The 27,171-nt window shown below is 34.5% G+C and overlaps 1 protein-coding gene across 2 annotated transcripts in view; it reads right to left on the reverse strand.

Annotated features, from left to right (window-relative positions):
* Positions 1-6,721: 6,721 nt before the first annotated feature.
* su(f) (cleavage stimulation factor subunit su(f)) overlaps positions 6,722-27,171 on the reverse strand; it is a 175,910-nt gene continuing 155,460 nt past the window's right edge. For both annotated transcript variants that reach the window (XM_081728104.1, XM_081728105.1), the window contains 6 exons: positions 26,334-26,403; positions 23,503-23,599; positions 20,742-20,830; positions 17,809-17,975; positions 11,424-11,558; positions 6,722-7,539 (listed from right to left, as the gene is read on the reverse strand). In XM_081728104.1, the coding sequence (XP_081584230.1) occupies positions 7,304-7,539; positions 11,424-11,558; positions 17,809-17,975; positions 20,742-20,830; positions 23,503-23,599; positions 26,334-26,403 (794 nt within the window). In that variant the 3' untranslated portion in view covers positions 6,722-7,303. The remainder of the gene's footprint in view (positions 7,540-11,423; positions 11,559-17,808; positions 17,976-20,741; positions 20,831-23,502; positions 23,600-26,333; positions 26,404-27,171) is intronic.

The following is a 27,171-nucleotide window of genomic DNA, read 5'->3' on the forward strand; positions in this document are numbered from 1 at the left end:
CCATAGAGTTAGTTAGTTAGTTATATATATGTATGTACGTGGCCCTCAAGGATAATCGTTTCTAACGGTAATAATTACAACCTGACTGTTTAGGGTAATCGAAAATCTCCAAATCGATACTCCGATTGCTCATGTTTCTGGTAATCGGGACCACTATATGGCGTCAGTTTCCTTAAGAAACGCCACTAATGTGAACAAAGATATTAAAGATGAAACATTGTGCATTGCACTTATTAATTTATAATTCGAAATCTCCCAGGAGACGTGGCTTACAGGTGACAGTTATATCAGAACGAAGGCCGTATCGAAGGAGATATTTGGCGTCAGAATCAGTCAAAATTATCAAGCTGATACTGAACGAAATATTATTTAAGAAAGTTCCTAGCATCTTTGATATATACAAAATAAACCGGTTATAACGACTCCGAAGGGACCGCAAATTTACGGTCGTTATAGCCGATTGTCGCACAAACCGGGTTTTCATTTTCTTGCTCAAAATTTCGTATCTAACAATAAGTTTTAGGCTATTCACTTGTTGAACATGTTTTAAACTTATTGTATGTGTTGTATGATATAAGTCATGAATGACATACAGTATTCTCGTTCCAGATACTGTATTACAAAAATTAATTTATTACTGTAATACAATGAGTATACAGTACTCTCTATATAAATTACTGTATGTACTCTCGTACAATAAATGCAATGCTGTTTTCTTTTTAAAATGTACAAATGTAATGAACTGTACCTTACACATTAGAAAAATCCAACACACATAACCATAAAACATCAAAAAGTGTTATACACACTATTATTCTACGTCTGTACTTTGAAAACGCTTTAACTTTAGTAAGCCACGCGGTAACGCATACACTGTACTACTTAAGGTAATCAGTTATCTTTGTTTGCTTCTTGCACTTAAGATGTGCGTACGCATTTTGCATTTGACGATGCATTCGTTTCAACGTCTCACTATTGGCATTTGTATTAAATTCTTCTTTGAACATAACAAATTTTTGTAAAGTTTTCACTGCACTCAGAGCTTCGTTAAGTGATGGTACAACAAATTGTTCTTCTTCTTGTTCATTTTCATTTTCGTCAATTACCTGTTGGCTTTGGATGTCAGCTACAATTTCTTCTTTACTCGCTGAGGCGCAGACTGAAAGATGGTTGTCTACCTCGGCAAAGTCTTCTATTTCACAAGTTGACAAAGATGGACCAAGCTCTTGCACTAATCGCGCAAGAGGAATAACATTCTCCACATCTTCATCATCAGCTGTTGCTGAAAATGTGTCGTCCTCACCGTGGGATGGTGAAGAAAGGTATCTGAAACCTGAATGTTTAAAGCAATTAGCAATGGTCCTTTGAGTGACATTTTCCCACGCTTTAGATATTATTAAAATTGCATCAAGAACGTTGAAAACTGGTTCTTTATCTTCTTCGATTTTTTGTAACATGTTCATCGCCTGAAGCTTCCTGTACTGCATCTTAAGAGATTTTAGAACTCCCTGGTCCATAGGTTGTAAAACTGAAGTGACATTTGGAGGTAAAAACACAAGCTTTATGTATTGCAGATTATCAGCTACAGGATGAGCCGGGCAGTTATCGACCAGAAGAAGAATTTTTCGTTTTTTTTTTATTATTATTATTATTATTATTATTATTATTATTTATTTATTTATTTATTTATTTATTTATTTATTTCAGCTGAGAGTCCCAGTTACGTAACCACTTTTCAAAAATTTCCGATGACATCCAAGACTTTGCATTGTTTTTATAAACTACAGGTAGGGAGTGAATATTTTTAAAACATCTTGGTTTTCTGGATTTGCCAATCACCAAAAGCTTTTCTTTACAAAATCCCGTCATATTTGCAGCAACCATAACTGTGATTCTTGTTTTAGGCATTTTGCCACTCGAATACTGTTCACCTTTCAATTTCAGAGTTTTATCTGGCGTCATATTGTAAAACAATCCAATTTCATCTGCATTGAATATAACATCTGGCTTGTAACCTTCACACAAAGCAGGCCACTTCTTAGATAACCACTCGTCTGTTACGCCATCAGGCACATTCGAAGCTTCGCCACAAATTTTCCCAGCAACAATATCATGACGAGCTCGGAAACGTTGTATCCAAGAGGAAGAACAATTGAAGTTCGGATTGCCCAACCGACGAGCTAATTCATTGGCTTTCGCTTGAAGAATAGGTCCATTGATCGGCACATTATTTGTTCTTTGCTGCTTAAACCATTTAAGTTAAGCTTCTTCAATCTCTTTGTGGTTGGATGATCTGGCCCACTTGATTTTTAAAGATTTTTTTTCGAAAAGAGACTATTTTCTCTCTGTCCTTCCAAATTGTAGAATTCGTCGAGTGTGATAGACCCAATTCCCTCGCGATGCTGACGTTTGTTTCTCTGTTTTCTAATCGCCATATTATGTGTGACTTTTCTTCAATATTAAGCACTTTCTTTTTCTGTTGCGACATCTTCAGAGCAATGCTTGTCTTGACTATTTAACAGACAGACTGATTGGATATCTATAATACTGTATATTGAAAACAAGAGTTTGAAAATAAACCTTACATTGTTGTCAGCAAAAGTTTGAAAATACGTAAACGTTACATTGTTGTCAGCAATCTCCAACAAACAAAAATCACGTTATAGCCGATACATTTCTCCGATAATGTGATAAAAAATAAGTCGTTTTATACGATATGTCGTGATAAGCAATGTCGTATTACGCGATTTCTTAAATACGTTTTTATATAGGGTTTAGATGGGACCGTTAGATTTCGTCGTTATACCCAATACGTCGTTAAAAGCGATGTTGTTATAAACGGTTTCGACTGTGTATATATATATATTAAGGGAAATTAATTCTTGGTAAGAAAATGCGTTCTTTCATTTCTTCATTCTCGTATCAAATCCTCTTTCAAGTTCGGTCTCATATGCGACTCCATTCGATGAGATACAAATTCCTCCTTCTCTCATAATATGTCCAAACCACCCAGACTGCTCTCTTTCTACCTTTCTAATAACAATGAGTAAGATTTCAGGATAGATCACTTTAAATAAACTTGCAACCAGTTTGTTAATTACTACGAGCAATGAGATCTTCATCATTAAATATACATATTTCATAGTACTTTCCGAAGACGATGTAATATTTCAGTTGGAGATAATGATTTTTTATATTTTAATCATAATCAATATTTAAGTAAGCAGCATAGAAAAATTAAGTGGGAATAAAGCAATTCAAGCCTAAGGTAATGTACGAAAAATACAATAAAACAAAATTATAATAATAAATATGGGCATATAAAAAGAAAACAATTATTTTGAAAGAAAAAAATCCGCTGTCAGGACTTGAACCCCGCATCTTGGACTTCATACGCCAAAGCGCTATCAGGCCCGCAAGGTAACCTTATAAATGTCGGTTTGTCTGTTGTATTTATGTTACGAACAGGTGAAATTGGAACAATATGGCCTCAAAGTTGGTCAATTAGTTGGGAAAAATCTGCTTGTTATACACAGCACAATCTCTCCAAGAACATTTCCAAGGTCGGGACAGTAATCCACATGGTAGAAAGAAACAAATATGTAAAGATACATAACTGCAACTGACATTACTTTTGATTAATCTCTAGTTACTAATTTAAGTTAATATACGAAAAATGCAAGAAAACAATTATTAATAACAAATATAAACATATAGAAATGTATTTTGAAAGGAAAAAACTAGTACTAGCTACATTGTTTCACCATCAACAAACCAACACCTTACCGATTTTTCCACGTTCGAGCTTACAAACCACTTTTCCAACTACGAGATGTCGTTCTCGTGTGGATTACTGGTGCAAGTACATACTTCAAGAACTAGGACTCGTTTCGCTGATTTATGAAATCACTTTTTTAATCCTCGATTAATCCGAGATGTATGTTGGTGCAACAATAAGTTCTCAATATTGTGAATTAATTCTGGCTCGCTCTTGATCTACATATCAATTATTTTTTTATGAAACCAGGAGAGACTGACTCATTATCGCCTGAAGGTCGTAAATAGCATTCAAACTTCAAAGTAACCGAGAGGTAACTCGCTGACAGTTGCCAGTATAGTGGATGACTTGACAACATGCCAGTGTAGCTAAGTAGATAGTGTATGAGACTTATTCTGAAGATCCTTGGTTCGATTCCCACCATGGATTTAATGTTACTTTTCCCCAGGCATTAAGCATTGTAAATGATGTTCGCGATTGCTACTGAAAGAGATTTATCACATAAAGGTAGAAACAAAGAAAGGAGGCAGGGGCAAAAACAAAGACTGTTTATACTTAATCGTAAAAATTCCACTTATTCCCATGCCTTCTGCTTTTTTCTTTCCCTCTTTCATTCATTTCTCATTTTGTTTCGCTTTCCATACTTTTTCGATCTCTGCATGATGCATATTATTATTTTCCTTTTCTTTGTATTAATTCCTATCTCTTAGAACAACGTGAATGGAATTTCTGCCTAATTATCTCCTGGTTCTTTCTGTAAGTAATGTTTAACTACATACTTTCTTGCTCCAAATGGAGGAATATCCTGGTATGTCGTGTTTTTGGAGCATGTCTTTATTGTCATGTTCGATGTCCAACTATCAGGCGTAGTGTTGTGAAAGCCTGGAAATTTTGGGTAAAAAGAATACAGTTCTTTACCGTTTTCCCTAGCTTGAAAAAAAAGGAAATTCGGGAAAAATTGAAATTTTTGTTTATTTAACTACATTATGCTTTTAAAATGAAAAATATTTTATATTTACTAGTTTACGGGTAAGATCATTGAGTGCTTATGTTTATTGTAATAGAACAGGGAAAATTTGTTAATAAATATATGTGCACCACTCCTTTAGTGTTAGCACCGTGGTAAAATGGAGTTATGCCTTCAAAAGATACTAAAATAAAATTAATTTAAATAGATGCATTTAAATTATCTTAAGCAATCTTATGAAGTAACCGCTTTATGGCAGGGAAGTGTTAAAATAACGGGGCCAGAATCATTTTAGTTAATACTGATATGTTAAAATCAAATATATATTTTATGGAGATACGTATCTTATTTGTACTGTGTAAAATTTCCGGAAATTTTGAAGCTATTAAAAAAAAAATCTGAAATATCGGCAAAAACCGGAAAATATAATATAAAAACTATTTCTTCGCCTGATACGTCGAGTGATACCTCGTTCGAAAGAGCTTGGAAAATAGAACAACTTTTGTAGGAAACAATTTTTGATATGGGGCACCGTTTTCAAGATGGCCTCCAAAAATGATCCTGTATTGGATTAAATTTCCAGTACTTATAAATCAGAAACGGCTGAGTAGAAAACGATGAAACAAACAATGAAAACGGAAAAAGCCATAGGCAACGTGGAATGGTGTTTTTGCGGTGTCCCCTGGGACCCCGGGTCCCCGGGACAAACTTGAAAAGTTCAAATGAGAATATAGGTCGAGTAATACCTTGATTGATAGATTGTGGAAAACTAAACAGTTTAGTACAAAAATTCGAGGGATATTGGCTTGTAACACCCAATTTAAACACTGCGCTTTCTATCTGAACGTGGAACCATTTTCGGCGGCGATTTTGAAACAGGCTTGCCCGAAATCAAAACAAATTTTGTACTAAGCTGTTTGGCTTTCAACTATCTATCAAACAAGGTATCACTCGGCCTATATTCTCGTTAGAAATTTTCAAGTTAGTCCCGGGGTCCTATGATGGGGGCCCTGGGTACACCGTGACACCATCATTCTACGTTGCCTGTGACTTTTTCCTTTTTCATTGTTTATTTCATCGTTTTCTACTCAGCCGTTTCTGATTTATAAATACTGGAAATTTTATCCAATACAGGACCTTTTGGGGGGGCCATTTTGAAATGGTTCCCCATATCAAAAATTGTTTGCTAAAAAAATTGTTCAATTTTCCAAGCTCTTTCGGACGAGGTATCATTCAACCTATATTTCCATTCAAAAATTTCACGTACGTACACCCCTCTCCTCCAAAAATGGGGGCGGGAGGAACCTCGTGTCTGACCCATTTTTAGGACCCTCTGGATTGTACATTGATGCTTAAATTTTTTCTTATTTGATGTATAGTTCGCGAGATATTGGCTTGTAACACTTATTTTGACTAACCCTATATATATATATATATATATATATATATATATATATATATATATATATATATATATATATATATATATATATATATATATATATATATATATATATATATATATATATATATAGAGAGAGAGAGAGAGAGAGAGAGAGAGAGAGAGAGATCAAGTAGCAGATTATATCTATTATTGTTTGTCTTCTCTTAAACGATGATACACGTACTCCTAACAGCGACCCACACAAAGTTACACCAAATAGTGACACACATACTACTTGTAAATAAATGATGAAAAAGAGGTCTGCCATGCAATTAACAACTTCGCATTACAGATTCCCGCCTTTTTTCGCCGCAGAATTCAATCGGTGGCTAAGAAATACATGAACTCGAACTACCACCGTACATTAATTTCATTTATGTAGCATTTAAAAGTGGCATACGTCTGTCGAACATTCGAATCTCATCAACCTAACAGATTATCATCATCGACAGGAGAAAAGTATTGCATACACTGTCCTTAGGACTCACATGAGTTACCATGGTTAGTTTTGGCATAAAATGAAACAACAATCTTTAAAAAATTACAATTATTTCAAAAAGAACATTTTACATATAGTATTTCGTCACATATTTTGAAATCATAATCTCACTAAAATACAACAAGATATTTAAAACTTGGTCATGCCAAAATCCATGGCACTACTGTAACATTATTTTTATTTATTTATTTTTTTAAATTTAATTTAATTTTATTTTTTCTTTTTGGACGTTGGAAATTGTATATTACACATCACGTAACATACGAATTCATCCAAATAAGTCAATCAATATGAAAACATCATTATATTGTTTGCATCATATAAATTTCTTTGAACGCAGTATTTATGAGTACATATTTAACTACAATAGTAGCTTGGTCAATGCTCATGGTCTGACAACTAGAACCATGCTTTAAATTAATGAAGACGCTAAACATCTGGATGTGTTTTGTACATCAGTTTGTGAGATTTTAGTGATTTATTCACTAAGAAAAGTAAAAACACTAAAATGCATTTTCAAGTGATTGCACTGAAACTACAAAAGACACTATGGCAATGATAAGAACAATGAATGAAAAAAAAAAGCCAAGTTTTATACTTTAAGTCAGTCTATACTCATTTGACCCTCTTTTGTTGTCGTGCTCTGTAGATATCGTTGACAGGTGGCGCCCCAATCATGTCCTCATCCTCGCTTTCATCCCCTCTATCACCAAGAAGTCCGAGTTGCTTTCGTTTTCTTTTCAGTGCGGTTACTGATAACCCTTCCTGTCCATCCTCCACTATCCAATGGACAGATTTGGCCAAGTCAAAAAGCTTGGTATCACAGCCATTATCTCCTGTGGGAACTGGCACTGCAAAGACAACAAATTATAGAAAATATAGTATGCATTATAAAGAAGTGAAACAAGAAAAGTATGGTCTTTTACTTTATATAGTCCTTAATATATTGTGTAGTAAATATAATTATTTTGATGACGCATCTTCTCTACGCATCTATCTTCAAACTGAATAATAAGTAACGATAAAAGATGAGATGTAACTCTGCGTATAGCAACCTTGCATTACTGTTAAGTACATTTGTTATATATCACTTCACAAATCTTTCGCTAAACACAGCATCAAAACAGCTTGATACCAGACCACAAAGGAAGTCATAAAGATTATGTACCGATATCTGCTCAACAATATTTTACAACTAAGTTATTATCTATTAACTGCACTGTGAGTAATTTAACTCCTATCGTTTGACAGTCTGATAACTTAGTTTAAATTGATCTAATAATTAAATTATCGGAAGAGCAATCAAGTAACACCAACAATAACATTTAATACTAATCCATTTTGTTTCTAACAGCTCAAATAAGTAATTTTATGTCACGCGTTCTCTCTTCTAGGAATCGTGTGTAAAATATTTTCTCAGCAAATGTCAACTAGAGTCCTAAGATTTCTGATACAAATTATACTTCATCGATAAACTGTGTTACTTGTATGCAAAATATTAAATACTTTTCAATATAATAATTAAAAGGAATGAATATCAATTTCGAGTCTCACCTTTCACTCAAATCAATGTTTAGGCAATTTCTCCTACGACAAAAGAAGACGGAATAAGCAATAAAGCAACTCTATAGCAAGCCATTGCCAGCATATCATTGCAAATAATAATAATACAATTGGGATTTAACAAAAATCATAAAAAAAAAGATACAGATCTAATACTGGATATACGCAGAACAGCAAGGACCTTCCTGGAAACCTCAGAATAAAGGAAACAAGCACGGGGCAACGCTAGTATACTTAGATGGCTTGTATATTACTATATCAACTGCTCTATATTACTATAGGAGTAAAAAAAAAAATATATATATATATATATATATATAGTTAGTTAGTCTTGTTGAAGCAAACGTCTATCAATCGATTCAACATAGATTTCTGAGTCTGACTGCTAGACGAAAACTTTAGTACATTTTATTTCATTTTAACCCTTTACCCTTTTCCGACTGTCAGGACTTTTTAAGTCCCTTTTTCTTTATTCATACATGTTTTTTCCCGTGTGCGTTGAATGAAGTGCACTGACGAGACTTGTTGGTTTTGAGCGGAGATAATACGTAGAAGGAACAACAGGTAACGAGTGCTCCTTGAGACGTTGCAAGTGGAGCAACTTAGAATAATGAAATGTTTAGAAGTTTTTGAAGTTGTATTTGTAATAATCGTGGTGAACACACCGTCGTGTGTTGGTGCTATTTTTATTGCCCTACAGGAAAGACAAGGCTTTAGTAATTTCGTACGCTGTTTTAGAAATAGAAAACAATAATATTATCAAAGGAAATCTTATGTGGGATTTCTGATTAACTTTGGCTATGGATTTACTTTTATGTACTTCTAAGTCCTGTCAGGTGGCTAGTGCATCTAGATATAGCAAGAAATATAGTTGAGTTGATTTTAGTTTAGCGTCCCTTTCAGCAGCAAGGCTATATGAGACGTGGACCTACTGATTAACGTGGAATCCGAACCACATGAGCTCCCGCCGGGAATCGAACCCGGGCCTCCCACGCCAAAGGCGCGTACGCTAACCGCTTAGCCACGGAGGAGCTCAGCAAGAAATATAGGTATGCTGTGGAAAGATGTTACAAAAGCCATCGCATATTTTTCTGAGGATAATGTCGAAGTGGTTTTCTGCAGAAGATTCTAGTAGTGAATCTAAAAATGAACATAATGAACGTGATGACATGGATGCCAACAAACCATTAGTGGAAACTACACAGACAGACGTGGGTGACAAAGAACCAACAGCGAGACCTTCGCAATCACTTAGTCACGGCCACACTCAATGTGCACAATGTGTAACAGTTTTCTTTGCTCAAATGAAAAGAAATATTGTTTCTCTGAAAATAATTCCGCTTTGAGTCCTTACACGCTTTAGAATTGCAATCTTAGTGTAAAGATTTTGTTTCGACCTTTGGCGTAATAGCTATATAAACATCATGAACCAATGAACATGTTATAATCAAATATAACACTCTCAGAATGTACGATTGTAAACACACTTTCTTGAAACTGCAATGATTTTATATCTAGTCTACTCATATTCCATTGTTATTTTTTTAAGTTTCCACTTTTGTATGACGTCATCAATATGGATGCAAATAGTAAGAAAATCAAAACGATTCTTTAATACTTGCATAGCCTATAAGAATATTTTTATTTACGAAATAAATATCGAAGTGACAATATTTTTTACCTCAGTAATCTTTCCAAACAATATACATATGTCGAAGCCTTTCCGCCTGACGGGACTCCTGAGTCCCCTTTCCCCCCTCAGCATTATTGAGCAACAATAGAAGCAAAATTTATACCTTGAACTTACTATAATTTATATTACTATTATTTACTATAATTAATATTATATCAAATTATAGTAAGAAAATGATAACTCAGTCGGAAAAGGGTTAATGAAACTCGCCATGCACCTTCTTATAGGCTTAGGAAATAAGCGTATTGTTATTTTCGTCAATAATTCAAAGGTTAAAACCAATTCCACATTGGAAATTTGCGCATATACATAATGTGTGAGAGGTTTTCAACATAAGGTATAGTAATAAGTGGATGAAGTTACTGGTATCTTAAAAAATAGGTTCCACAATAAATTTCATAAAAATTTTCCGATTTTCATTAAACATAGAATGCAATGTCTTTAATAATTATGAATTATTAATATTCATGCCACCTTCAAAAGTTTTATTTAACGATAACTTTCCTACAATTACCCGATGTTATGAATATGATTTCTTTGATGATTTCCAATGAAGCCTATTGCTTGAGATTGAAATCAGTCAGGGTAAAGAGGGATCCATATCGTTATTTAAAAATCCTACCAACTACTAGACTTTCACGAAACACGGAGTATGCTTTCTTAAAAGCCTCCCAATGGGACTTAAATCAGTAACTACAGAGAGGAATATACTCCCAAATTTTAATATCTCAGGATATATTTTGGGAAAAAATCGATTATCATGCAACACTGCACGTTTCATTTGAAGCTTATGAATTACTCATGTCGCCTGGAGTCACAATCACTCAGAAGTAAGGTGACAAAATCCCCAGATTAAAAAAAAAATATAATTCGCTCGCTTCTATTATACACGGTACTGACGGCACCACTACCGACAACCATGATAGTTCTTAGGTTTTTATTGACCTGTATATTTTAACGACTTTAATTCAAAACTTGATGTAAATTAATGTTCAACTAATTCAATTAATTGTCTTGTAACCTATTTTCTCAAAAGAAAGTCCGTAAACGACATTTTAAAATTAGTCTGTTGGTATTGATCAATAATTTCCAACTGGATGCTATGTGGCGTCATAGTCTGCTGGTCGGCTTCTCAGTAAACCACACAGAAAGAGCAAGGAGCAGATACTTAACTTACCACTAGAGTTGATAGATGACAGTAATGACAGGCAAATAAGCCGTAGCCAATGGTTTTGCAAACACACTACTCATGGATTCAAAACTAATCGAACACTGCCAATACTTATTTTATCGATTCCATCTATCTCGTTTCTTCCCCTTTCTGTGCTCAATCTATTCTCCCTTTTATAGCTCTGATCGTAAAAGCTCAATCCTACGCCATAAATGGACGAGTTGGACATGACTTGTATGAACTATGTTATTAAATTAATCAGTAAAATTATTTTGTTTACATATGAAATACAGTATTATGCAACTTACCTGTTTCAGGTAACTGTATTTTTGAGAAGAGATCCATCATTGTGTCCACTGCAACAAACGGACCATGGAAACACGATGGTGGGGGAAGTAGCGTACAAAGATGCGCCGCCGCAGGAGGAAGAGGAAATGCACCTCCTATTTATTGGAAAATAGACAGTTAAATGTAAGAAGAAATTATAATAATTTTGTGATAGACTTTATATTCTTACAATCATCATCTACACAATCACATTTACTCGTAATTGTTTTACCATCCATGAGGCAACACAATACTGTAACCTACCATCATGGAGCAACACAATACTGTATCCTATGTTAAACAATGCGACACATTTCCTTTAGAAAAGTACACTAAACTTACTCCAATAGAAAATTGAAACTGATCGCTTTCAATGTACAGACTACTGGAAAATTTTCTAGAGATAACATCCACTACTAGAAGGCTTCCTAAGGAAGACGTTAGGCTAAAGAAAAATTTAGGCGTATCCCATAAAGTAAACCTACAGACGTGATAGAATGAATGATGATCGCATGAAAATTGAGTAGTGATGTGAAATGTCTTGGAATACATTCCCCGCTATCACTACTCAAATGTCAGCAACAATCTTTCTTATTTTGATTCTAGAAGTGTTTCTTTCTTCCATACCTCTTCTCATGTTCTACTCAAGTTACATCCCTTGAAGAAAGAATGCCACATCCAAATACATTTTATTGGCCTCTTCGTAGGTATGTGGCTAACACGAAAGCTTTCTGTGTTCGTGGTTCCGGCCTCGATTTCCCGTGGGAGTATTCTACTTGGATAAAAACTTGAATAACTCGGATCCCACTTTAAACAGTAGACTTCATCTCATAGCTCCAACCAATCAAATTATTTTATACATCGGAAGTGCTAAATTTAAAATTCTTTCTTAATAAATTTAATAAAATATTCCCAACCCGTAAAATGTTCAAAAATTATTCATTTTTTTCTCTTTACGAATCAAGGCATCTGATTTATTTGATTTGTGATTTTTCTATGAAAAAATAAGGTTCAATTAAAAGCACAATTCTTATCTTGTGATATTGAGACTTCGATCAGAACTTGCACTTGAAATTGCGGTCGCCTTCTGTACTTTCTTATGTGTCCATCTGACAGCAGTATAGAACATATCTATAGACTAACACATGGAATTCAGGCGTCTATATTCATTTTACATGTAGATCAACAATATCTGAATACATGTAGAATTTTCATTTATCATTTTCAACCTTAGAAAACGCTGTAAAATTTTCACTTCCTTAGCAAACAAGCAGAAAGAATAAAATAAATTTAAGGCTATATTAGGCAACCAAGAATCAAATACGTAACAGTTGATTACATGCACAAGTCCTCTAATGACTTTCAGAAGCTTTGACGGTATGTTGATGGTCGAGGAATAAGTAGCAAACGCAAAAAATTAGTCAAGTCGTTAGAAGCTCAAAACAGATTAGCCCGGCAAACAGGAACACTCGATGCTTCACTAGTTCGACGATTAGTTTTCTGTTTTTCTTTAAAGTATCCCATATCTATTGGTAATATGTACACACGAAACCATTAATATTTTTACATTTTACTGGATTAAAATACATAAGCCTTCTCTTAAAATATCAGCAAGATAGACAGTTGTTTTTTTAAAAAAATAACGCCAGAAAGCTTTAGTGTTACTTGAATTTCAGGAAAAGTAATAAAGTAGAAAAGTGTGTTGCTAGCATCACGATAGTATAGCATCTATCTAGCAATTCGGGATTCAATTTCCGACATTACAAGTAGTTCTCAATATCATGTGGTTTATATGACTTGGTTAAATTTCGTTTGAAAAGTGTCTCATAACAAAGCTATTCAGCGAGGTCGTACCAACTTGTTGATACGATAGCTGGCAGAAACATTCTAGTGATAATTAAAGGTCACAGTGTGCATTCTCCGCCTCATGGGTAGACTATTTGTGAACGACGTTTTCAACTGCCAAACTTCAAGAATGAATATTAAAAAAGTAACTTAAGACATTGAAGAAAACGCCACTTTTTTACATCATAAAATACAAAGCAGAATATTGAACTTTTAAAGGATAGCCAATATTAATACAATTCTTCCTTAATACAAACCCCGTGTTGGCAACTAATCATATCATTAACTGAAACAATAAGAAATGAGAAAAATGAAATGAAATCTTTACACTTTACGTCCCATGGTTATGCCGATTAGGCTAAAGGAAACGGTGATGATGAGAAATGAATGGAATGATGAATGAAGAGTGGGAGAAAACGGGAGAATCCCGAGAAAACCCACGCACACGGTGTTTGTCCACCACAAAGTTCACTTGACACGAGCTGTGATCGAACCTAGGACTGCAGGCAGGTATTATAACCGCTACCAGGTTATAGAAGTACGTTTTGTGGACACTCTGTATATTTCGTAAAGACAGTGATCATTATTTTCGATTTATACTTTATTCTGCAACGCATATAAGTTCTTTCTTTGGTGGGAATTGCTTCTTTCCCACACAATTGGACAAAGAAGTCTTTCATCGTTTTCTCATATATATATTTAAGACGTTGCTTTTGATCAGAACATTTCAGTTAGTGACAAACCATTTCAGTGTTTCTCTCTGACTTATTATTATGCACAGTATATATTCTATAGTTATTGGGAACTAAATTAAGTGTTTTCTTTAATCGCTTATGAAACATTGCAATAGATTAGAGAAATACGGGCTGACCAGATGTTCCAGTGACCAAAGTGGCACCAACTGCGTTGTTTCGTAGTCCCTTATCTGTACTTTCTCATGCCAGAGTTATCGCCGTGTCTAGTGCATTATAGGCAGTTGACTAAAATTAACGTAAATTATTTTCCGTATTCTGTTTGTATGTGCATACAGGTGAGTCAACTGAGTGATTTTTGAAATGAACTGCCAACTTTTTAGTTGACCATTGCAACCCGTTCCTTGAGCTTGGGTGCTCAGGGAGTTTGACTCCAGGTCTGGAAGCCGTAACCACGCATCTCGCGTCGAGCTTCAAATATAACTTTTTGTTAAGGGGCACAAGCTAATTAGCCGGTGAAGGACGTTTTCTTACGGCAAGCCCCAACTCGTGAAGTCCCAGGTTCACAAACCTAGTGCGCTAAAAGTTATATACGCGCCCTCCAACATCAGCATTCTACTTTGGAGGATTTCTTGTTTAATTTGCTGAAGACTCATCTCTACGCTGCAGGATTGCTCAGCGCAGCAACTGGATTCATCGTGGGACGATCCAGACAACTTTTCCCCAGTGCTAATCCCCCAAGTGCGTCAATGGTGTGAGAGAAGCATTTGTCGTTAATCTGAATTATAATCTCATATATATATATATAAAGGGCTATATTGCCTTAAAAGGGCAAAGTGTGATTTCAGTGACGAAAATTATTATACATATTCAGTGTTCAGTGTTGTGTTTATTCCTCTTCGCTATTTTATATATATATATATATATATATATATATATATATATATATATATATGACAGTGTTTTAATAAATAAGTATAGTGTCATTTAATCCAGCGTGTTTTCGTTGTTTGTATGAGTGATATTTGTGTGCGTTATGGTCTGGATGACCGTCTGATCGTCCGTGAGGTTTGCAAGACGAGACACCCGAACCTCTTGGCGTCTAATGCTCATCTCATTATTGAGACCGACGAGCGATTTGGAAACAGTTTGTAATCTCTTCTTGGAGAGGTCCTTCATCGTCCTGTCCAGGTAAGTTCTTATTGGTAGGATCACGAACAGCGACCAGATTACACGGAGTGGTTACAAATAAATGTTCACCCAAATAGAGACCTCGAAATTAATTGGTTACAGTATGAAATGAGCTGAAGTCTACTACTTTTGCTTTCACTACTCAACAGTTAATTACCACTATAAAACAATCCTTGAGAGAGTAAATTTGATACGAAAATCTATTATCGGAAAAGAATTTTAATAACGCGCACTGCTTTACACTCATTAATTTTCTATAATACACAGACCGAGTCTGTACCCAGAGAGAGCACATATTTTTCCCTTTCGTTACGATCCGAGACACGCATTACTTTCTTGGCTTGAAAATAAGACCATACCAAAATAGAAGACATCTGAACACGTTGCCCAAAATTGTACCCGATTCAGCGCTGTCAATAATTAACAAGATAAATTCTTATTACTATTATCTCACATTAAGTCCGGAGTCACCACTCATGTTCCTCATATTCCCTTCCCCTTATGAATATCCTGACTACGGGCCTTCACTGAACTTTTCGTTTGCTTCACTGAACTTTTAGATCAGTGCGAATGACATTCTGTCTGGGCGCGTAATTTTCAAAGTCCAAAAAAGGGGAAACTATAATACTTGATTATAGTCAAATAAGTCGCCGTCTAAAACCAAATTTTTGCCATCGCTCAGCCAACGATTGCATACCGTGGCGAAAGAAGTCTAGAATCTGTGATTTAAAAAAAAAAAAACCGCAAGTGCGATCAGGAAAGGTCTTTTCTTCTAAGATGATATGCTGGAAAAGGCAGTTAGTGGGAGAGATATCGGGGAGTACGGTGGGTGAAAAAAGGTTTCATACTGCAGCTCATGAAGAGCCTGCACCGTCCTTTGCGCGACACGTGGGTGAACAGTGTCGTCCAATATGAGGCATCATGAATGTTGACCACTGCTGGATGCTTACGAACAAGTTTGCGGTCTATTTCATAGAGTTCAGCACTATAACGATCTGCACTGACTGTTTCACCTCATCTGAGAAAAATATGATAGATCACTCGCACCATAAACCACTGTAACAGCAACAACTTCTCTGGGTAGAGAGGTGGTATAGGACACCGTCCTGAACCGAAACTCACTGCCCTTACTATTTACAATTGTCATAAGATATCCATTATTTATCTGAAGTGACAATTAGATACAGGAAACTTTCTGGTTCTTCCTCACACTCAGAGACCTGAATACCTCCAAACGTCAATTCTTGTTGGTTAGTTTTAACTCATGTGGCATCTATATATATATCTGACTTTTCACCTTACCATATGCAAGGAGCCGCCAAACGACAGTGGATAGTGAATGCCTAGCTCGTCTGCAAAGGCATGAACACTTTCAAGGTCAGTTTTCATGGTGTTCCTGAAGAGTTCATCCGAACACGATATTGTTTGGTGCCCATGAAGCTCATTTACAGGGTGTCTACTTAAATTCCAAAATGAAATTTCGTGACTTTTTCGTGACCTTTCCTTTACCAAACCATAAAATTTTGTAACATTCTCAAGTGCGAATTTGGGTGCGAATTAAACTGAGTTTTCATGCATGCGATAGTAAAATGCTTTGCTTGCGATTTGGTAGCGTCTAAAGCCGACCATAGACATTGTTGGTGGTAACTTTTTACGTTTTATAGAACAAAATTTTCCAGTCTGTACTTATATTTGTACAGATAAAAAAGTTCGTGACCCAAAAGCTAAATTTCGTGACTTTTTCTTGACTTTCATGGCCGTTTTCTGATTTCATGACTTCCCTGACTTTCGTGACCGATAGACACCCTGATTTACCAATGTTGTGTAACAGGGACGAAATATGGCAAACCAACGATAAATTGCAAGTTAATTTGCCATTCTTGGCCTAAAGTCAAGAACATGATTAACATGTTTGGCGACTTGCTGTGTAGAATATCCCAGTTTGAATTCATAAATGAACACCTCTTAAAATTGTGTGTTCGCCATGGTGTACTTTCATACGACTCTGTTCAACAATGCACTGCCTCCTGTCTGACTATCTAGGTAATCCGGGTGCTGAATCCCGGTAGTTGGCTGGACATTTATTGAGTTCATAACGTTAGACGTGTGGTCTTACTCCATACCTGTTGTGTTACTGAACTGAGTTGAGTTGATTTTGAGTTTTACGTCCCGTTCAGCAGCGAGGCTATATGAGACGTGGACCTACTGATTAACGTGAAATCCGAACCACATGAGCTCCCGCCGGGAATCGAACCCGGGTCTCCCACGCCTGTTTCTGAACTGAGTTTCCCACCAGACGTCAAAGGGAATATTTCATTCACACCAACCTGATATATAAGTTCCCACCTGTCACTGTACTTCCAAGCCAGATCCTCCCTCACTTATTCTGAATGTTAAAGAGCAAAATAATAGTGTTGGGTAAAAACAAGGAAAGAAGTTTATTAATGGCATCAGATTCACATTCGAGTTTTACGCACAGGTAGTTAGAACTGTATTTTTTTCTAATATGTCCAGAATAATAATATTTTTAAACTTTTCCAGTTTTCAGAGTATTAGACTCTCAATTTTGGTGTAGAGATTTGAACTGTGTGCTACTCTACAGATATTAATATCGATAATGTTAACACATAATACGAACCTGGTACAGGATGCTCTCCTGGTATGGCCCTAACTTTCGGTTTATATGGTACCATCTGTGCAAAATCCGGTCTTGGTAGATTCTGAGATTCTTCATCCAACTCCAAAACTGTCGACAATGGATGAAACGACTTTACTGACTTAGCTACCTCATTATAACCTATGGATCTGAAAATAACATATTATATATATGATATATACAAATTCAAAAATTATTATATATTTTTAATTCTTTCTACCACTAACCAATTGCATCATTTCAATATTTTCATCTGTACAATATTTATACTAGACCCCTTAAAAATCATGCTATCTCAGAAATTTCAACCTTTATTTGTATTTCAACATGAGTACATACAATAAAAGATAATTATTAACTGTTTGTTTATTGCAACACGCACAACTTCGGTGTGCAGAGTCACAACGTTGTTGACAGACGTGTCATTCATAGTTGACACAGATAGTTGAAATCAGTCTCTTAACCATTCTATTAATTATTTCACTAATAAGAAATTTCCTTCCAATTATTTTGGCCATCGAACAAGTTTACGTTTTGTCCTGGTATTGGGCTGGAAAGAAGGGCAAAAAGGTTAGGTGTTCGGTGTTTCTGGTGCTGAGAGTATCGTGTTTTGGAATGAACTATAAGTTCATACGACAAAAAGTTAGCAACTCTTGGCAGAGTGTATCTAATAACATGATTATCCATATCTTGCCATATCATGCTTTGAGAAATACATGAATCATGTCTGTTAGGGATTCGGGATTCTATGAGATTGCGGATATATACAATAAATTTCCGGTTACTCCGCACTGGTAGGTCCAAGAACCTTAGACCTGTAAAGGTGAACAATGTTCTTGAATGTTCTTCATGCCACTCACAATTTAACCTGTACATGAATATTTATTATATTGAAAGACAGGAATGTGATAAATGTATTTTGCAGAACCTTAAATTGAAAATACGATATTTATCAAAGAGTTGAGTTGAGTTGATTTTGAGTTTAACGTCCCGTTCAGCAGCGAGGCTATATGAGACGTGGACCTACTGATTAACGTGGAATCAGAACATGAGCTCCCGCCGGAAATCGAACCCGGGTCTCCCACGCCAATATTTATCAAAGATCACCGACATTTATTCACATATCACTGGCAACACCCATGCAACAAATATATTTTAGTATTCTTTTAATCAGGCGTCTAAGATGGGCAGGAAGGTACTTGTATAGAAAATATGAGCAAGTGTAGGGTCCTATTTAGGAATCTGGTGAGAAACAGAACTTTTGGTACACCAAGAAGGTGAAAGAACAACATAAAACAAGATCTTCTGGAGGTGGGTAAAACAATCCTAAAAAATAAGCTTTACACGATTTTCCCTTTTAAGATAATATTTTTTAAACTTATTCTTTGCTCCTTTTCTTGCTGTAATAATAATCCATGAACACACAATCAACTCTTAATACTGCAATGTTCTGAGATATCGGGGTGGTAGAGCAGTGAATACGAAATCCTTTGTGTTTTTATCCTACATCTTTTATTACAAAAAAAAAAATACACTATTACAAAAATTCTTAAGTTCAAAAATTCAAAAGTTCAAAAAATTATACAAAAGGGCGTCCGGAGACACAGCTGAGTCTCTAATCATTTTCCTTCTCTATGTATGTGGTTCAGAATGCTCCAGGACTCAGTGCAGTTAGCCAGAGCAGGGCTTTTTGAATTCGAATACTCCACGGCACAGTGCAGTCGACCAGAGTTAGTTAAGGAATACTCCGCAGCCCAGTATAACCGACCGGTGTAAGAGTTTTATATAGGAATATTCCACGGCCCAGTGCAGCCGAGGGTACTATTTTAGGTAACGAGTACTTCACGGCCCAGTGCACCCAACCAGGGTGGGAGAGGTTGGTGCAGTCAATCCCAGAGCAGACTGACTCCGAGATGCTCACTGCTCCTTTTGAGGCGAATCTTTGGGTCTCTTTTGGCACTGGTGGTAATGTAGATGATGTCTTCTTCCTTCTTCGGCATATGAAACTAAATAAAGTGTAGTCTGATTTGTTGACATATAGTACGTGGGTAAAAGGCCTCACAAAACAGAAATAAGATTATAACGTTTGGTAATCTCACGCTTTAAATGACTTTCTTCGCGAATGAGTCAGTAAATTTTCATTGCTGTTGCAAGGCTAATGCAACGCATTCTTGCCACGCATTATCGGGGTCCAAATGAAAGAATATATCTAATGAAATTACTCGTTTCTGAGTCAAGTGTAATGCTTTCCTCGAAGCCAGCTAATTTTACACGTGCAGCTTTGTGACTCTCTTTACAAAGCTATTTTGATCCAGATATCTATCGCATGCAGTATAGTTTTGAACGTCTTTTCTGAAATTAGTCGAAACTGTTTTTTTTTTAAAAAAAAATAGCCCGGATAAACATAAGATCTATTATATTTGAATTAGTTTAATGACAGCTTGGATCTATTTTGTGCCTAGCTCCAAACAGTTTGAAGTTACTAGGCTCGGCACAAGGAGTGGTCCCTGTCCCACCGTTATACTACTGATTGAAAGTTGGCGGTGAAGCATTAAAAGAATAATATCATATCTGTAATGCAAATAATGTTGCAAAGCAGATTAAAATATACATGCACATTATTACTTCATGTATTACTGCTTGACCTAAAAAAAAGATGTCATGCTAGCCGTTGCCCACCCTAACTACATTGATATCATCAGTGAAGTTACATGAAAAAGTATTGTATGTTCTCCCTAAAGTTACTGATCTGTTTGCATAAAAACGCACTTTAACCTTATCCGAAACATTAGTGCAATTTAGAATGACCACTCACTACTTAACTTTAAATCAATAACATTAAAAAACTGATCTTTGATTGTATAAAACTGTTAGTATGCTAACATGTATTTAGTTAGTATTGCAAATATACTTACTTGAGCTCTGCTGGTGTACAAGGATAGAGATCTAGGAACTTATATCTGTCAACTAACTGAGCGGTCTCTTTTCCTTCAAACTCTTTGATCTATTAAATAAATAAATAAAATTAAAATATATTATATTAAATTAATACGAATATATTGAACTTTTATTATTAGTAATAGTAATACATCTTGATTATTGTGCAAAATTTAGTTTCTTAAAATCATACACAAAGAATTTAGCTATTTCACTTAAACGGTGCTTATTTGATTGTTTATAAACTTTAAAATTGCATTTTTCCTATGAAAGATAATGTCAACATTAACGTATCAACACCTGAAGTTCATTACTTGCATGCAGGAAAGAAAAGATAAGATAACAGTAGTACCATGTTTAACCGATGAAAATTATTTACTGAAATCTATTAAAAAAAAAAAAAAAAAGTTTTCAACCTGTTGATAATACCTTTTTCAGACCTGTTGATGTCCAGACAGCATATCACGTACTTACATTTTGTATCAGGACAAATTAGAGATTCTTCTCTAGTTCCAAACTATTATTTAAGATCAGTCGAGGCTCTTGAGGAGAGTCACGTAGGTAAAAAAAATCTACAAGCTAAGAGAAGAAAGCTCTATACAACTTCAGAAAGTTATATACAAGGATTAACGTATTAGGTAAGCTTCTCCCATCAGATTACTTATTTGGTGTATGAAACACATTGCGATAATAATAGTATACTGACTCACCTGTAATGTTCCTTCCATCAGTGTTTTTTTTAGTCTATATTTCAATTGAACTATCGGTTAATTTTCCTCAAGGCAAAGCACTTAAATATTTTTCCTATGGATGTCTTCAAATAATTGTTGCAACCAACGTGGTACATAGTGGTCATGTTTATATTATTATGCGTCCTCATAAGGTATTCACAAACATTTTTTTTTTTTATCTTACCAGTTAAGAGCTTTAAACTGTTTAATATTTGAATAAATCCAACTATTTTTATATTTTTCAGGAGTCACTCTCAATGCAATCTTCTTGCACTACTCTTCTATTGAACTACTAGTCAACCTTCCTCAAGGCAAAGGGCTCACCGGTTAATGAACATAATAAAGATTAGTACACAAAGATCGCATCGACTGACTTAGAAAAAAAAATAAAAGATAACTAAGTTAATTCAAATATTAAACATATTTGATTGTTAAAATATTAAAAACTGTTCATAGAAACTTTACATAAGAACGCATAATAATATAAACATTCTTTACTATGTACCACTATTAGCTGTAACAACTATGTGAAGATCTATATAGGAAAATAATTTACGTCCTTCGCCCTGAGGAAGATTGACCGATAATCCATTTGAAATATAGGCAAAAAAAATTTATAGACGGAATATTACAGCTAGGCCAGTATACAATTATTTTCCCATCAGCTTGTAGCTATAACATTAAACTTTTACCCATCTGACTTCCCTCAAGAGCAGCCACTGCGTAAAAGATTTTCACAATTATACAAAAATATAGGATATATTACACATATACAACGTTATATACGAACGTCAGAAGCAAAAGACGATAAGATAGATTCTGACCCTATTAGCTCTCGAGAGCCATATATAAGCAGCTTATCGTACACCAGTTTGGCTTAAGAATATTGCTCAATATTCCTGTTGATTTGTAAAATACCTCTTGAGCACTCTGGAACATAAAAGATGAGCACCCTTAGAATATATATAAATATTGGAAAAAGGTAATTCAAATGTCTGGTTTTTTTTTTTCTTTTTTTTAAATTTTATTTTATTTGTAGTCTCAGGAAAACAAGCCCGCTTGGGTTCTCAAAATATATTAAAGGTGAATTCAGACTAAATATGATGTCAATTTTTGAAATTGCTTGTCCGTCATTGTGGATAGAGAACACATAGAGAAGCCGTAGTTGCACCGAAAAGTTTGTTACGCAAACCTCACTGGTCGTATTAATATCAGCCACTCAATTAATGGTGAATGGCTCTTTGCCTTTTATTTATTTATGTTTTTAACAAATATGGACTGTTTATAAATATGAACTTATTCTACAAATATGGATTAAAGAATAAATTAGCCGTATATCTAAAAACTAACGCGCGCCTTTGGCACACATGGTTCCGAGTTCGATTCTCGCTGGGAGAGCATTGAACACATTACGGGTTGTGATTCTACCTTCAAACGTAAGTGTAACTCATGTAGCCTCGGTGCTGAAAAAGGACGCAAAAACTTCAACAAACAAACAAACGATAGACCCAGAGTATGAATATAAGCAAATGTTCTCAAAATTCAATCGAGATTAAATATGCTTCGTTGAATGGTTTATTCGGAGGGTGGTATTATTATTATTATTATTATTATTATTATTATTATTATTATTATTATTATTATTATTATTATTATTATTATTATTATTATCATCATTATTATTATTATTATAGCATTGAGACTACATGAGATAAGGGTCTACAGTTTATAATTACAGAACCGCACCACATATCTACCGAGAAGCTTTACACTGCATTTCGTATTTTCCATTGCATGTTTTATAAATATCAATTATCTTATACAGAAGACATGAAATTGTCGTAACAAACTTCAAAACACACTTCCTTGAACAACTACAAACCCTTTACTTGCTTCACCACCGAAATCCTAAAGTGTAAATCAAACTAAGTGTATAGTGGAAACATTAGGAAAGATAAATTAAGGAACTACTACTATTACTACTAATAATAATAATAATAAATCTTACCTTTTCAAGAACTGCACTTCGTCTTTTCTCCACTTTTACTATACTTGAAAGATCTCCTATGTTCGACTCGAACTCAAGAAACCGATTCCATATTTCGCTGAAATTATAATAGCTTATTAATACTATATCTATTTTACATGTATAGTACTTCAGCAAAGAAAATCTTCCTTTTAAAGCATAAGAGTATACGTAACAACAGTAGGAAAGAACAGCTTTGACATGCGAATCAAGTAATAATTCTAATTTTCTATAAGTAGTCTTATCTTTCAACAGGGGACAGGAACTGCGTACTCTACGTACTCAACTGACATAGAAATATCTATCTGGGACAGCACCTTTCTACGAGCAGAATACTTAAAGAGACAAATCTCAATGATTATACTCTAAGCGTTTGAAATGATTAGCCACGTTTTTTTTTTTTTTTTTTCTGTACAGAATAAATATTTAAAGAACAATCAATAACAATTTGTGTTATAATATTCCATAGGTATAATAATTTTAATTTCCTGATTCTTCAACATCTTTGTCACGAGGGCTGCTGGAATTTTTTTTTTTTTTTTTTTTTTAATTACTGCTTACAGTGGCGTTAGTATTCAGATATAAAATTTGCAAGAATAGATTTTTCTGTTTAAATTATCTTTCAATATTTGTTTTATCCTATTCGTTTATTTTTCACAACACACTGAAGAAGTGTCTCAGAAACCGCTGTTCCGAATGCGTCAACAACTGCTTCAGGAGACATAAATTGGTCACCATGTACTTTACTTTTTATGTGTGGGAACAGAAAGAAGTCACTAGATGTTATATCAGGTAATTATGGACAACGAGTCATTAGTTTGATATTTTTACTGGAAAAAAATCAACAGTGTGTGATGAGTCAGAACTGACGTAATAGTGAAGAAGAAGGACACGACGATTTGGGTTTTGTTTTACACAATTTATTGACGACCTGTGGCAAACAAATTGTATGCCACTCAGCATTTTACAATCCTTCGATCTGCTAAAACTATGATTGCCATATAGCCAGTGTAACCGAAGAAACAAGTAATTATTTGCGTGGCAGCACTCCTCAAACGGACAACTTTTGTTGGTTTCGGCTCACTTTGAAACACTTGAACAGTGGATTGGTGTTTATTTTCGGATTCGCATGAATAGATCCACGTTTCGTCCCCTATAATGATGTAGTACACCAAATTTTACTTACCTCGGCTGAATTTTTTTCCAGGCTTTCTTTACACCAATTGACTAGAACCTGTTTCTGAGCTTCGATTAAGTTGCGTAGGATCCAACAACTTCAAAGTTTCCATACGTTCAACTGACCATGCAAAATTGTAGATATTACTTTCATGTCAATATGCAAGGATACCTGAATCTCACGATATGTCACATGTTGATCATTCATTTTACACACAACAATTACTTGCAACAACAAACGTGGATGGACAACCTTCGCGAAATTCATCACTGAGTAATGTGCAACCATGCTGGAATTCGTAAAACCAATTGTACACAGTCATATTGAATGGTGCTTCATCCCCAAAAGACAAATGAAGTCGCTGGATGTATTGTTTCTGTGTTAAATTACGTTTGAAATCATATAAAATAATTGCTCGATAGACTTTATGAGAAATTTCAATTTCTCACACAAAACTTCGAACTGCTATGAAAAATAAACGAATCGGCTTAAGCAAAGAATCGAATATAATTTATAGATAGGAAGGTCTATTCTTCCGAATTTTATAATAGTGGAACACAGCACCACTGTTAGTAATAGTTTGCAGAAACTTTCAGCAGCCCTTGTAGAGAGAGAGAATTTAAAACAATATATAACTCAAAACCACGACTAAAATTAATTGCACATATCAAAATGTCACAATTACAATTAATAAACAACTGCAAACCATAAGAAACATGCCGCTTCAAATGAAACGATTGCTACCGAACTCAACATCTAATAATGGTCCAACTTTTACGATAAATCTAACTTCTTTGAAATTGTCTTTCTGTTCATCTCTTGGTCTATATATATATATATATATATATATATATATATATATATATATATATATATATATATATATATATATATAACTTCAGAAATCTACTACATTTGTTGATATGCTAAATTTTCTGTGCTGAAAGCGTAAATACAACATCACTTTTGGTTACTTTACTTTCTATACTGGAACCATAATGCCTAATGACTACTTGAGTAAATGTTATTCTGTTGGTTTCGTGATATGGGAAGCCGAAACCAACGTACAAAGCACAAAATTTGAATTCGTCCACTGAGAAAAGATAGTTCAGTTGTAGAACGCTTAACTCTGAAATATAAAGTCGTGGCAACTTTGTAGGGACAAAAACCACGTTCATGTTCTATTAATTTTACTCGTTATTACATTAAAATTATATTTGGCTTACAAAGCATAGTCGAAAGAGAGTAAAGTGTTGATTTTTTGATTATGTGAGGAAGAAAACTTCCCTAAGTCAGAAAGATCGAGCCGGATCTATTACATAGTTGACACCACTTTGTTCCGCAATATTTTGTATACATTGAATTTTCTAGAATTTTTACATGAATTTTTCTGCTTTTGCAATTATCATATAGAAAATGAACTAATTCTGGTAAAATATGCATTTCTGCTCTAAGTTTTTGATGTTGATGACTTTATGGTAAAGCATCAATTCATACAGCATCAACAAAAATAATAATGTATTGGTATCGAGGAGCCCTATTTTGCCACGATCTATGTCTCGAAACTGGAGCATTACGTAGAAAATGGAGGCAGAAATAGAAAATTATTTAAGGTAAATACATATAAAATACTCACACTGATTTTTCTGGTTCCAAGTTTCCGGAAGTCAACACTCTCTCAAATAAAACTCGTGTATTGTTATCCTCTGAAAGCAAAATTATTTTTATTAAATAACATTTATAATTACTGTGAGAAACAGAAAGACCTTATTAACGAAGAATTAGTCATAACCGTTAGGTGAAGGAACAACGATAGTGGTTAAGAACAAATAAAATTTATTTCTTTTACTGTTTCTTCTACTGTCAAACACTTTTTACTGTAATACATTAGTTCAGAGTAGTTAACGTGAAAGCTTCGTATGGATATCATTACAAGCATATTTTTTTCCACTTTCTTTAAAAGAAGGGCAGCTTGAATAGAAGATAATTAAAGGGTCAAAATTTAACTTTTTAAAACTCACTTAATATATTTAATGAAGATACTACAATTTATAGTGTGACAAATAAAAGATAAACCGTAAGTCATTTTACAAAAAATAATTTGAAATTAATTATTTATCACCTACAAAACAATGAAATTATTAAAAGTTGTATCATAACACATTAGCTTATGTTTCTAAATCAAGTGTTCAAAATGTTCACCACCATTTTTCACTGCACAAACTACATCTTTTAAGTACATAAGAATATATTATATCTCTAATGTTGTTGGACGTTAATTTATAAATTCAGAAGAAACACGTTCTATTAAATGCTCTAGATCCGTACTTTTGTCAGGGAGAAAAATTTTATGGATTGTTTGCCAAGATGGAGGTACAGTGTTAGAAAAAGCTTCACAAGTAATTCAATCACATCTTGATAATTGTGGTTAAGCAACCACAACTCTTGAAATTTGAACACATATTTATCCTTTG

This window comes from Thermobia domestica, chromosome 10 (assembly GCF_964235325.1).
Source record: "Thermobia domestica chromosome 10, izTheDome1.hap1.1, whole genome shotgun sequence".
Taxonomy (NCBI): Eukaryota; Metazoa; Arthropoda; class Insecta; order Zygentoma; family Lepismatidae; genus Thermobia; species Thermobia domestica.